Source organism: Lactuca sativa, chromosome 9, assembly GCF_002870075.4.
Source record: "Lactuca sativa cultivar Salinas chromosome 9, Lsat_Salinas_v11, whole genome shotgun sequence".
NCBI classification, from domain to species: Eukaryota; Viridiplantae; Streptophyta; class Magnoliopsida; order Asterales; family Asteraceae; genus Lactuca; species Lactuca sativa.
In genome coordinates, this window is record NC_056631.2 from 29555828 (window position 1) to 29569463 (window position 13636).

A 13636-nucleotide genomic window follows, 5' to 3' on the forward strand; every position below is an offset into this window, starting at 1 on the left:
GGTCATATTCCCCTTTTTGACCCATTTTCGTTTCAATATATGCATTGGACATGCATGTCTATAAAGCACCAACCTTTGGGACGTTTTTTAGGCTAGAATCTCATCTGGAAAAGTTGGGTTCCAGATATCAAGGATTTTGTGCTTAATGGTTAAGCCTTTGAGTTTTCAAGCCTTGTGGAAGGGTTTTTGAGCCTTTGGAGTAGCTCCAAAGGATAAAGTTGGAAACTTTATCCTCTTAGAAACATTTGGAGTTTAGATCTGAGCCTTAGAGTCCCTGGAATCGAAGAATCATCTGAATGTATTAAGCTGGGGAAAACTCGGCAAATTGGCTAGGGTTTTCCCCAACTTTTTGAGTATTGTAGAACTCGACGGGTTCATAGGTGCACTCGACAAGTTGGTTCAACATGGACTATTGACCTTGACCGTTAACTTTGACTTTGACCATGGTTGACCAAGTTGGACTTTTGAGGGCATTTAGGGTATTTTGGGATTTTGATGGGTTTGGTCATGATGGTTGTAGGCATTGATTCGGGAGCTGAGATTCAGAGTCAGACCATATCAATTATGCACTACTTGTGAGGTGAGTTGTCCTCACTGTACTTGCGGGTCTAAGGCACCAATGATGGCCCATTGGATTAATATCTTGTTGTGCATGCTATTGTATTGTTATGATCTGTTAGATTGGTATCCTAGTAGATAGGATGTTGCTATGCTTAGTTATATGTAAATCTGTATGACTGGATGTAGACTGTTATATGATTATGTGTTATATGTACACATAATTTGTTGGTGGCTGAGGCTTCACTGCTTTTTTTATAAGCCAACAGGCCGAGGCATTCCAACCCGATGGTTGAGGGCCTAGGGAATTCCATCTCGAGGATAATTGGACCCACAGTATGTTGGCATTCCACCCCAATGGTTGAGGGTCTAGGGTATTCTATCCTGAGGATGATTAGACCCATAATATATTGGCATTCCAACCCAATGGTTGAGGGGACTAGGGTATTCCAACCCGATGGTTGATTGGGCCCAAAGTATGTTGTTATTATAACTATGCTATTTGTTATGTATTGGTATTGTGGGGGAACTCACTAAGATTTGGGCTTGTAGTTTGTATTATGTTTCAGGTACCTCAGTGGATCATGGAAAGGCAAAGGCGTGATCGTGCACCTCCTCATGTTTTGATTTTACGATTTTGGGATTTCTCTGATGTGAAACTTATTTTGAAAACAAATTGTAATAAATGATGGTTTTGTGGTTGTTTAAAAAGTTTAAAATTTTCAATAATTTTATGAATGTTACACCTTTGCTCAAAGAGGCATTTCCACCGACCAAGAAAACAAAGCCACCTGCTTCACCGTTTTCTTTCAATCATGCCAAACGAACAAAATCCAAAGCTACCTGCTTTGACGGATCCTTCTTGCCCGCTTTTCACGCACCTACGTCGGTATCTCGTTATCATGAACAAGTCGAACTTTCTTCCTCGCTAATCATTGTTGTCCAATTAATGTAGACACAACCCTTTGATTTTTTCTGTCATTTGATTTCAACCGATCAACGTCTTATTCTCTTTTTTGACAACCCCGACCTAATCAAACTTGTTCTGAGAGCACTTTTCCACCGAACAACAAGACAATGTCACAACCACCTTTATCGTCTTCCGTCACCCATAAAACGGACAGAATCAAAGCCACCCACTTTGATGTATTCTCATCCGTTTATTCCGCGCCTCCGATTAGTGTCTTTCTACCTTAGAACAAGCCTCATCAAGAGAAATCGGGGTTGTTGTTGAGATGCTTCAACTTGCACTCAAAAATAATCCACACCCCCCTTAAACCGAACCCAGTTCCCACTGCATCTGCTCCGCAGCAAAGAGCTACATTTTTCTTAAAACCGACTCTCAAACTGGCCGCCCTACGCCTTCACGAGCCCTAGGCTCTGATGCCACTTGTTAGGATCGCTAGTAGCCCAACCATGCTCAATATAGAAGAACAATGAGGTTCCATTTTCTAAAATCAATTGGTAATAGAAGGAATTACCCATTGCCTTATATGCTAGCATCTAGTTTTTCTTTTTGCCGATGTAGGATTTGGTTTGCACCCAACAATCCTCCCCTTAAACCCAAGTTCTGCCCTTGGCCTCCCCTCAACAACTATTCATCAGGTCCAATCCTTTTTCATACCGTCGATACTGTCGAGACACGCTCACCTAACATGGGTCATCAAGAAGACTTTCGATACAAGGCTTCATGATCAACTTCGTTGGATAGGGAATTATTGGGGATTGTGCCACCTGCGCCGACCACATCATTCGGGCTACAAATATAGCTCTGATACCACGTGTAGGTATACCAACTAATATTACCTTGGTGCCCAAGGTATGAACTGAACAAAGAAGAAGAAAAGAACAAGAACGATGAATTATTTGGTGAACTTTATTGCTGTAAAAAGTTAACTTAAACATCCTAAACATTTACCATATTTATACTAATAAAACTAGACTCCTACTCTAACAAAAAAAATTGTATAAAAGAATGTTTCTTAAAATACCCCTAGAACTAAAATTGTCTCAGATTTCCTCTTGTGATAAACCGATTAATCCAACAATGATTACAAACATATAATAAAATATACACATCAAATTTTTTACGCCGTTATCGGGGACTTGTTGTCAAGTTATTTAAAGCTTATTTTATATATTAAACTAAACACGTCGGCTTCATAATTATGTCCTTTAAGTAGTTCTTAGCTAACAAATTACAACTAACCATACATCCAAAATTGTAATTCTTTGCCTACGATATGTTTCAATTTTGGAGTTAATTTGAAATGTACCGTTCATTATACTTTTCATTATGCATACTTCTTAAAATATATGTTTTTTTTTTGCGTTTCCCCACACCTTGCAATTATCTTGGTTTATCATCCTTCATAAACTAAAGCTACTATATATTAGCTACAACATAATTAGTTAATGCAAACCCTAGTTGAAAAGTAGGCTCATACAACTCTCTCACAATAGGCTTCATTTTGTTCCACTTAACTTTAGGACCATGTGCCATTTGCTCTACACCCGGTCAACCTCACTTTTATCTTCAACGTGTTCATTGAAGAGTCAAAAATTCTATCAAGTATCGATTTCACAAATATATATGAACACACAATGTAACTAAATCTGGTTTCAGCTTATATTATCTGGAAAACAACAAAGGTTACAAGAGTTTGTATGAAGTCAGAAAAAAGTGTCCAAGTAACATATGTTGCAACAATTATAGTGTTATCAATATATACAAAATATACTAGGAGACTTCGCCATTAAGTACACAGTTTACAAATGTTCCTAGAATTACATAGATATATCAAAGTCACATAAACTTCGATATAGACAACAACACTACCCTATGACAATATGATTCTAAGACTTTGCATCTGAATATCTTCGCAACATATGAACTCAACATGCATGCTCTTCCTCGTGGACACCATCATCATTATCTTCATCCTCCACTTTATAGTATGTGGTCCTTAACATATTTTCATCACATAAGTTAAGGAATGAGTCGTTTGCACATGGTAAAAGTGGGTTTGAAGGTTGCTTTGAAATCCAAAAAGAACATGTAAATAAGATCATCATTAGAGCCTTCGTCACATACATAAGTTTTCTTTGGGGATTTTTCTTTTCTTCTGCATAATGTCATCGCCATTTCATACTCTGAAAATCATTTTTGATAGTCAATAATCACACCAACATTGGAATCGATTATGTAATGGATCATTACAAACACACAACTTCCTATTTTAGTATATTTAAACTTCAAAAACTGTAATTGTAAGCTCTTGCATGCAACATTGGTGTTAAGAATTAAAACATGTAAAACCTTCGTCTTCCTCTCACGGTCACTCTCAATCAAAAGTGCCGTTTGTGTAAATACAATGTGAGTTCCCAACATCAAATCACTCAAGTAAATTGGAACGAATTGAGGGTTTCCTTATGGAAACCAGGCAACGATAATAAAATGAAATATTTTTCAATTATGATGGCAGATAAGGGGAAAACAAAATTATGACTAAAAAAAAAGATGGCATAACCATTTAAACCTATAAATAAATTAATATTAGATATTAATGAAAATGATATAGAAAAATAGATTCACTTTTTCCGCTCAAATATATATAAAAAAGAAAACTAAAAGAGGGAAGAAAACATGATTTTGCAGTAAGAAAAGCACATTACCGATGTCATATATACGAGGAGAATGATGATGAGTGCTGACAGGGAAGAAGCATGAGAGAGAAATACAGACAAAGAAAGGTCGATGTCCTTTCCCCCTTTTTCATCACACACAAATTCATATTTTACTCCTATCTTCCTCAAATCACAAGAATATTAGACCCTCTCTCTGCTTTTAAAACATTATAAAACTTCAATATTTTGACCCATCTTACTCCCTCCATCACAAAACAAGGAAAAACAGGTATTTTCTTCGAGGAACAGCAATGGGAGCTCGTTGTTTCTACTTTTCTTTTTGTGGGTGGTCTAGTTTGAAATCCAACGATACGCATCCATCTGATCTGGGTACGTGAAGATTGACCATGGGTTTATGGAAAATTGAATCTTGAATTTGTATAATCACTGTGTCATCGCTCATCAATTGTATTTTTATGTATGACTTCAATGTGTTTGATAATTTGCTTCAGAGAACGGTGGTGGGGATAGCGATAAGCTAAAGCTGCCAGCTTTTAGAGAGTACAAGTTAGATCAACTTAAAGCTGCTACCGGCGGGTTTTCTGTCGATAATATTGTGTCTGAACATGGTGAAAAGGCGCCTAATGTTGTGTATAAAGGAAAGCTCGAAGATGATGATCGTTTGATCGCTGTTAAAAGGTTCAACAAGTCTGCTTGGCCTGATACTCGCCAATTCCTGGTATGTCACCACATATTCATACATCTTTATCGCAATTCAGAATGTGTTTGTCTTTTTGGTAAACAAACAACCTTGGGAAACTGATCGGAAAATTGATCGCTTGATATAAATTGGTCAATAGTCGCTAGTGGTCAAGATTCTAGAGGTCCCGTGTTCAGATCTGATGATTTACCAACAGTACGATCGTTGGCAGATGTCAACAGTTTTCATCCATTGAGTGTGCTTCCCGATGTCTTTCAAGAAAAAACAAACCCAGATCTTATTAACCAAATTATTCCCTATAATTTATTCAATTTGATCAAAAAGTGTAAACAATTTCATGATATTGAATTACAGGATGAAGCAAAAGCAGTGGGGCAACTTAGGAGCCTAAGATTAGCCAATTTATTGGGATGTTGCTGTGAAGGAAATGAAAGATTGCTAGTGGCAGAGTTTATGCCTCATGAAACTTTATCCAAACATCTCTTTCATTGTAAGTCTTCATTAAATTTTCGAACTTCAATCAATTCTTTATACACAAAAAACTAATAATATACAATCTCAATTCAGGGGAAACCCAACCTTTAAAATGGGCAATGCGATTAAGGGTGGCTCTCTATTTGGCACAAGCACTAGATTACTGCAGCACAAAAGGCCGATCTCTGTATCACGATCTTAATGCTTACAGAGTCTTGTTTGATCAGGTACTTTCTAAAATCATTTTCAATTATATTTATATTCGTGTTCTTATTATTTACTATTTATAAATCTTTTTACAGGATTGTAATCCCAGGCTTTCATGCTTTGGCCTAATGAAGAACAGCCGAGATGGAAAAAGTTACAGTACAAACTTAGCTTTCACCCCACCAGAATACATGAGAACTGGTATGAAAAAAGTCAAAAAAGTCAAAAAAAAAAAAAAAAACTGTCGCTAAAAGTGAAAAACAATTTCGTGACATTTTATAGTTAAAGTGATTTTTTTTTTCTTTTTCTATCGCAGGTAGAGTCATAGCAGAAAGTGTAATTTACAGTTTTGGCACCATTCTGCTTGATCTTTTGAGTGGAAAACACATTCCTCCAAGCCACGTAAGCTCATTCAAGTTTGATTGCTCATTTATTTCCAGATCAACTCTAATCATTCATTACTTAATCATTTCAGGCACTTGATTTGATAAAAGGGAAGAATTTTCAGATGCTAACAGATTCATGTTTAGAGGGTCATTTTACTAATGATGATGGAACTGAATTGGTAAGGATAGCATCACGATGTTTGCAGTATGAACCTCGAGAGAGGCCCAATGCCAAATCAGTTGTGGCTGCTCTTTCTCCTCTTCAGAAACAAACAGATGTAAGTGCATTTGTTATACTTTCTAAAAAAAAAATTCACAATACCCTTGAAACATTTAGTGACAAAATTTAGCGACACCTTAACAGATTTCTTCGCTTGTCTTGATGGGAATTAATGACGAAGCAACACAAATATCAAACCTGTCGCCACTTGGCGACGCTTGCTCGAGACTAGATTTAACTGCCATACACGAGATACTTGAAAAGATCGGATATAGTGGCGATGAAGGAGTTACAGATGAGGTAATCTCCTGAAAAACACATTTTGATTAAATTTACAATTATACCCTCCTAAATGTGTTTTGAATCCAACTTTCTTTGGCTTTTTCAGCTTTCCTTCCAAATGTGGACAAGTCAACTTCAAGATACGTTAAATGGTAAGAAGCGTGGGGACAATGCTTTTCGAGCTAAGGACTTCAACACTGCAATCGAATCTTACACAAGCGTAAGTCCGGGCCCATTTGTTAGCAGAACATGTTGTACTGTGTTCCATATGTATTCTGATAAACATATTTACAATCTGACAACACACAATTCGTCTTTTTCTTTCTTTACTTTTATACTAACCAACATCTGTTTGGTTATCTGACACAATCTGTCTCAATAGCAGATTATACGATCTGCTATTGAGACAGATTGTCAAGACTTATAGAATGTGTAATAATGTTTAAATCTTTGGAGGTGCAGTTCATCGAGAGTGGGACCATGGTGTCACCAACTATGTATGTGAGAAGGTGTTTGTGTTATTTGATGAATAATAAGGGACAAGAAGCGTTGGGAGATGCGATGCAAGCACAAGTGATATCGCCTGATTGGTCGATTGCGCTTTATCTGCAAGCGGCTGCTTTGTTTAGCCTAGGAATGGACAATGATGCACGTGAAACACTTAAAGATGCGGTTTCATTGGATCCCGAAATGAAGGGGAATTAAAATTGTGTTGTTTTTTTTATGTTGCTAGGAATGTTGTTTGTAGTTGTGGATATGTGAATTGTTTCCATTAAAGGCAACTTTACTTTTGTTATTGAATGAGTGTTTGTAATGTTCATTTATCAAATTAAATGAGTTCAAAAAGTATGTAGACATGTGTACGAGTCTTTGTATGGTATACTTAGGACCGTATCATGTGATGAGCTGACTTGACTTGGAGTGAGTTGTGATGAACACCGCCCCTTCCCCCTTTTCCCTTCACTCTTTGCCCTTCCATGGTGATAATTCACCACAATGTTTCACCTCCCTTTTTATTTTTTTCACTTGTTGTACGGTATAAGAGTCTTTAGGATAAGGAATGATGTGACACTGATATGATACGACAAAAATAAAGTGTGGAAAAATGAGATGCACATATACTAGGCCTGACAATTCTCGACACGACACGAAATAAATGAGTTTGGGTTGAGTTTTTGAACCCGCCAACCCGTTTATTAAACATGTCATATATGGGTTTCTTAAAAAATATACTGGTTGACCTGCCAACTCGTTTAGAATTTTAATAAAAATTTTTTATATATTTTTAAATATATTAAGTATTATACACTATGCGGTTTATATTTTATACTATGATAAGATACTTGATACAGCATTTGACATTTGGCATTTGCCATAAATAATCTCAGTCTCACAAGCAAAATCGAAGAAGCCTTCTCTTCTCTTGCTCTCCCCTCTGTGACGAACGACAAAACAAACTCACGAAGAATGGCAGCATGAATGATTGAATCATTATCGAATGACGTCGATGCCTAAACGTGAACGACGGAAGCATAACGCAGTAGACAATCGATTTGTTGCGATCCAACCCACGAACACACGAACCCAATCTGACCCATGAACCCGCTAACCTATGAACCCATATAAATAAATGGGTTGACGGGTCATATATGGGTTTATGTTCCAAACTTGCTAACCCGTGACCCGCCAACCCATGATCTGTATAGTTAAATGGGTCGTGTTTGGGTTGGTATATTTTAACCCGATAACCTGCTAATCCGAACATAACACGATTGTCAGGACTAACACATACCGCATAGTCTTGGTATGTCTAAAAGTGATAAATGCTAGTCATTTAGTATGGACAAATTCCATATAAAATGAATGTATGTCAATTTAGTTTCTATTTATGGAGACATAATATGAAAACAAATATTTAAGAGATTTTAGTAAAATAATTATAATCAAACAAGAAACTTGGTCATTGAATAAGTACTTATTACCCAATAAGTTGATTTCGTATTTAAATAATTGGTTCTTATTTGTACATATTTTTTCAAAAATAAAAATCGACCCAAATGTATATTCCATTAAAGTTTAGAATAATGTATTTTGCTCCTTTAGGTTATGGAGAGGTGATTGTAATTCCCTTAAAGTAAAAGGGTCCAATTTATAAATTCTAAGAAATTGAGAAAATGAGATCGTGACTGATTTAACGTGACGACAAGTTGGTGCCATAGTAACGTTTGTTAGTTGTTACTTTAGTCGACAAATTAGGCAAATTTTTATAAAGTTTTCTAAGATGTAGACAAAAAATGCAACCTACCATTGTTAGGAAAAGGCTTAAGGAGTGATTCGTTCATCCTTTTTGACAGGCCACCGGTGGGAACCGGAATGGGGACACCGGGCACGGAAATTGATTCTCCAAAATTAAAAGGAAAAAAATATGATTACAGGAAAGATTTGTGATGAATTTGAAAGATTTGTAATGAATTTGAAAATGATTCCAGATGAATTGCTACAAAAATGAAAATGATTTCAAATGTACCAAAAAAAAAAATATTGAATGTTTTTGTCTAAATCTATGTATCTCACTTAGACGAAAGTTTTACGTTTTTTTTTAAATGACCTATATCCAAGTAACCAAGTGAAATACTAGCAGGATAGACTGCTAGCATGGAAGCTTGAAATAAAGATACACGTGCTATGCTTATGTTTATCGATTGTAACCCATGTTTTTAGTATTTTGAATGTAAAATAATGTGTATTCAAACTTGGGCATTTGTAATAGGGTTGTGTATGGACCGGTTTGGTTCGGTTATTGGTCAAAATCGAACCATAACCATTATGATTGGTTAATACATTTTGGTAGCCATTGGGTATGATTAATATTGGTTATGGTTAATGATTTTTGTCGGTTAACGGTTTTGGTTAATGGTTAATATTGGTTAACCAGAATGTTCAAATTAATATAAACAACGAAAGTATATTGGCATAGAAAATGAAAAGAGAATACAAAAAAGTCATCAACGCCAATGTTTATAATCTAGCTTATAGTAATAGAAAAAATGTGTATATTTGAAACTCAGAGTGAGATAACATATAGTCACATTCAAAATCAAAAACATTCAATCACTCATATACATTCAATGTGATTAAGTCAAAAACAGTAAATAAAAAAAAAACCAAAAAAAATACATTCTTAATATATCATAAAGTCAAGAATAACCACAAACTTAACTTACCTAGAATTCTTGATTATAAAATCAAAAGATCCTTCAAATATGTCTATAAAGTCAAAACAGTCTGTGATTAGGATTAACAGTGTAAGAAGCCTCCGATTAGGATTATGAGTGTGAAGATTAAACTAATTGTAAATAATGTTTACAAATTGTAGAATTAGTCGATTAGGAATTACAACATTAATCAATAATCTAACGCAATGTATGATTAGAAGATTGTGTGTGTGTGCATGATCAGTCTTTATTAGTTTAATTGCTCGTTCGTCCCCTTATAAGTAACAGTTAATGAATTATATTTTGAAAGTTTAATGGGTCTTAAATAAGTTTGACTATATTATTTTATATATAATCCATAATTTTTATATATTAAAATATAAAGTTAGTGGTTTGGTTAATAATAGTTTGGTTAAGCTATAAAGCCATAACCGAACCGTTAGTTATTGGTTAACAAAAACCAAAAAACCGAACCAATGGTTTTTAAAATGGTTTGATTATTATGGTTCGGTTATATTAGTTATATTGGTTTTGGTTCGGTTTTTCGGATATTATGCTCACTCCTAATTTGTAAGTTATGAAATAAGATCGTAACAATGTTTTATTAAATACATGAGTAAATTACACGACTGGTCCCTATGGTTTGGGGTAATTTGCGCATTTGGTCCCTAACTTATTTTTTTAACTCGGAAAGCCTAATGTTTGTTTTTGTTACGCGCTTGGTCCCTACTTTTTTTTTGTTTCGCGCTTGGTCCCTGTCTTACCTAAAAAGACTATTATTTAAATAGAGAAAAATGGTATGGTAGGTAGGGTAATGTGAGGGGGTTGGGGTTGGGGGTGTGTTTATTTAAATAAGTTAAAAAATCAAGGGCAAAATAGTCTTTTTAGGTGAGACAAGGACTAGGCGCGTAACAAAAACAAATAGTAGGGACCTTCCGAATTAAAAAAATAAGTTAGGGACCAAACATGCAAATTACCCTAAACCATAGGAACCATTGGTGTAATTTACTCTAAACACATAAATTTGTACTATAAAAATATCGTCTGTCAGGTTTTTTTCGCTTTAAAAAAAACATATGTTATTTGTTTGATTTTATTATTTAATATAAAAACTATAAGTTAATGTGTAAATATTTAAGTGAGACTCATTTATAATATATAAAAGTTTATAAATTGCTGATATGACATTTGGACCTTTAAACATCATTGGAGATGTTGTGGTCATTTTTATGAATATCCCACCCAAATGAAAACACTTACGATGAGAGATAACAACATAAACTAAAACATTGCAATTTGTAAGCATACAAAAAAAATACTTTAGAATTCTTACAAAACTGTAAGAAACAAGTTCTATAAATTGAAAAAAAAACATCGTCTCTAAATTATTGTCAAGGGTAAACTTTGAGAATTTATATTTAAGGTTTTAATTTCTAGTCTCCACAAGACCTACTTTGCATGTTTTACCTTTCTCTAAGATTATGTTTTGACAAACTAACTTAAAATTTAGTTTTTCGTTTATAAGCTAACTTATCAACTAATTGCTTCAAGCTAACATATCAATAAACTATCTTGTAAGCTACTTTGTAAACTACATCATTACAATAAACTACTTTTATAGTTTTATCAAACACTACATTACAATAATTCATATATCAAATTTTAACAAATATATCTACCTCCCACAAAAATTTCTAAAAAACATTTGTTCTTTAAAAGTTAAAAGCATTAGATGTGAAAGAAAATGAAGCATATAAAATTCATGGCATTGGTTCACTCATAGAAATATTCTGAAAATACTCCAAAATTATTTCAGGGTTTTGAACAACTTAGTTGATCTATATGATTTCATCAATCATCAAAACAAAAAAAAAAATCTAAAGAATCCTTGACTATTATAATTAATATTAAAAACCAAAGTTGAAGATTCACATTGGTGGTCTCCCAGAACCAAGTAGTTGGCCTACAAGATTTGTGACCTGAAGATAAATGAGAGAGCATGTTACATATTCACATATGTTTGAAAAGGTTTATATATATTTGTTTACATTATGATTATAAATCTTGAAAAAATATTTAAAGAAATGTTACCTGCCAATATTTTGAAACACAACGATCAATGCAGCTGTTTTCACCCATGTTTAACTCAGACTCTTTGTACCTAAAACAATTAAGCTATTCAAAATCACATCTTTGAAACACCATATTTTGAATTAATGTGCCTTGAAGGACTTTTTTTATTATTATTGTGAAGAGAAGAGATGATACCTTTTCTCAACACATTTAGCAAAACATGTATGAGTTAGCCTGCATCAAATCATACATATGTGTTAAATATTATAAAACTTGCACAACACAGGAAATGGAAGAGAATATACATTATAGGGTGTTGTTTAATTAATAGAAAGGTCTAAAATCTTTATGTCTAGGCATGATGAATTTTAAACACATAACAAAATAATCCAAAAATGAAGGTTCTTACTTGTTAAACAATTCAACCCTGTACTCCATCTCCTTCTCTGCCATTCCAAAGATCTATACATCAAGAAAAACACAATAAAGTAACTACAACCTAATCTTTAAATACAAGAAAACAAATGGAGATGCAATGCATTTTTTTTCTTTCAGACTAATGAATTGCTAAAAACAAATCAAATGGAGTTTACCTGTTCCTTGTCTAATGCAACGGGCATCTCATTATTTGCAGCCATTGTAGGTTGAGTGGAGATGAAGAAACTAACAATAACCTGCAAAATTTCAAATACAGATTATAAGTGTTTGAAAAGTATCAGACCAATTAGCAGGTATTTTCACATAAGAAAATGAAACCACAGCAGAATTTCTGTTCTATCGATTCAGAAAAATGTTACTAGCAACCATAATTGATACAATGCATTAGACAAATAGGTGTGTATGATCAACAACTCCCTAAATCAGTCTTTAAACTATGACTGACTTGGAAGATTTACAAAAAGGGATACTTCTGGTAAGGGTAAACATCGGACTGCTTTTTGTTATGTCAAATAATCCAATTACGCATATTAACCAATCAATCACGATCAAAAGCAAGAACAAAGTGAGAATTCGATCATTTCTCACTATCTCATTGGTAAGTATGGTTCAGATCCATTCAGAACCAAAAAAGACTCGATTCTTTACAACAAAAAAGCATCCCGAAATCACATCCACTATAAATCAAGTTCGACTAATAAAACTATTGAAGAGAAAGAAAGGGACTTTTTTTCAGATTCTGATATCATGATATCAGAGGGGTCACAATAGCGATTGAAGAATAAAAAAAACCCTCCAGCGATGTCACGGTAGCTCTGTTTGGGATCGACTTCAGAGGGGGTTGTTTGGTTCGAATGTATAAAATGCGATTAAAGAGAGAGGGAGATAGAGGTAGAGGTAGAGGTAGAGAGATATTACCTGCGATGAAGCTCCTTGAACGACCCTGTGACGAAGTGGAGAAGACGCGATGGAGAGGTTGTCGGCTGAACGAGAATGAGAAGATGTCTAGGTTTACCTGATGAAGCGTGTGGTAAACTGGTAATATTTAGTGAGGGCAAAATCGTAATTGCCATTTTCCATTTTCCATTAATTCCACTAGGACGGTGAAAGAACGAATTTTCCTGAAGGAAAAAATTTAATTCAGCACCTTCTCTTAAATTTCATTCCATTCCTACCAAACAAATAACCAAAGGAATTAGAATCATTTTCTCTTCAATTTCATTCCTTTCCATTTCTACCAAACAAACAACCAACAGAATTAGAATTATTTTCCCTTAATTTCATTTCATTCTTGACAAACAAACAACCCTCAGGTCTTGCCCATATAAACTGAATTCTAAATAATAATTGGGCCTACAAACCGATCTCAAGTAGGGGCTTCTATTAGTGTCGTATTTAAATGAAACAGAAATAAAAGATTTCTTACTACAAGGCT

The 13636-nt window shown here is 34.4% G+C and overlaps 2 protein-coding genes across 3 annotated transcripts; one reads left to right on the forward strand and one right to left on the reverse strand.

Annotated features, from left to right (window-relative positions):
- The first annotated feature begins 4269 nt into the window (after positions 1 to 4269).
- On the forward strand, positions 4270 to 7324 carry LOC111907501 (serine/threonine-protein kinase BSK5). 2 transcript variants are annotated; one of them, XM_023903300.1, is made up of 11 exons: positions 4270 to 4405; positions 4462 to 4575; positions 4698 to 4924; positions 5261 to 5396; positions 5474 to 5607; positions 5683 to 5788; positions 5904 to 5989; positions 6063 to 6251; positions 6338 to 6493; positions 6582 to 6695; positions 6938 to 7324. In XM_023903300.1, the coding sequence occupies exons 1-11, from the start codon at positions 4285 to 4287 to the stop codon at positions 7178 to 7180; spliced, it is 1626 nt and encodes a 541-aa protein (XP_023759068.1). In that variant the 5' UTR covers positions 4270 to 4284; the 3' UTR covers positions 7181 to 7324. The 2 variants fall into 2 exon arrangements, with proteins under 2 accessions (XP_023759068.1, XP_023759067.1); XM_023903299.1 differs by having other exon boundaries at positions 4344 to 4575.
- A 4101-nt stretch (positions 7325 to 11425) lies between these two features.
- On the reverse strand, positions 11426 to 13274 carry LOC111907502 (mitochondrial import inner membrane translocase subunit TIM10). The gene is made up of 6 exons (XM_023903301.3): positions 13120 to 13274; positions 12357 to 12437; positions 12173 to 12225; positions 11959 to 11997; positions 11782 to 11851; positions 11426 to 11669 (listed from the first exon to the last, which is right to left on the reverse strand). The coding sequence occupies exons 2-6, from the start codon at positions 12399 to 12401 to the stop codon at positions 11619 to 11621; spliced, it is 258 nt and encodes an 85-aa protein (XP_023759069.1). The 5' UTR covers positions 12402 to 12437; positions 13120 to 13274; the 3' UTR covers positions 11426 to 11618.
- Positions 13275 to 13636: the final 362 nt, after the last annotated feature.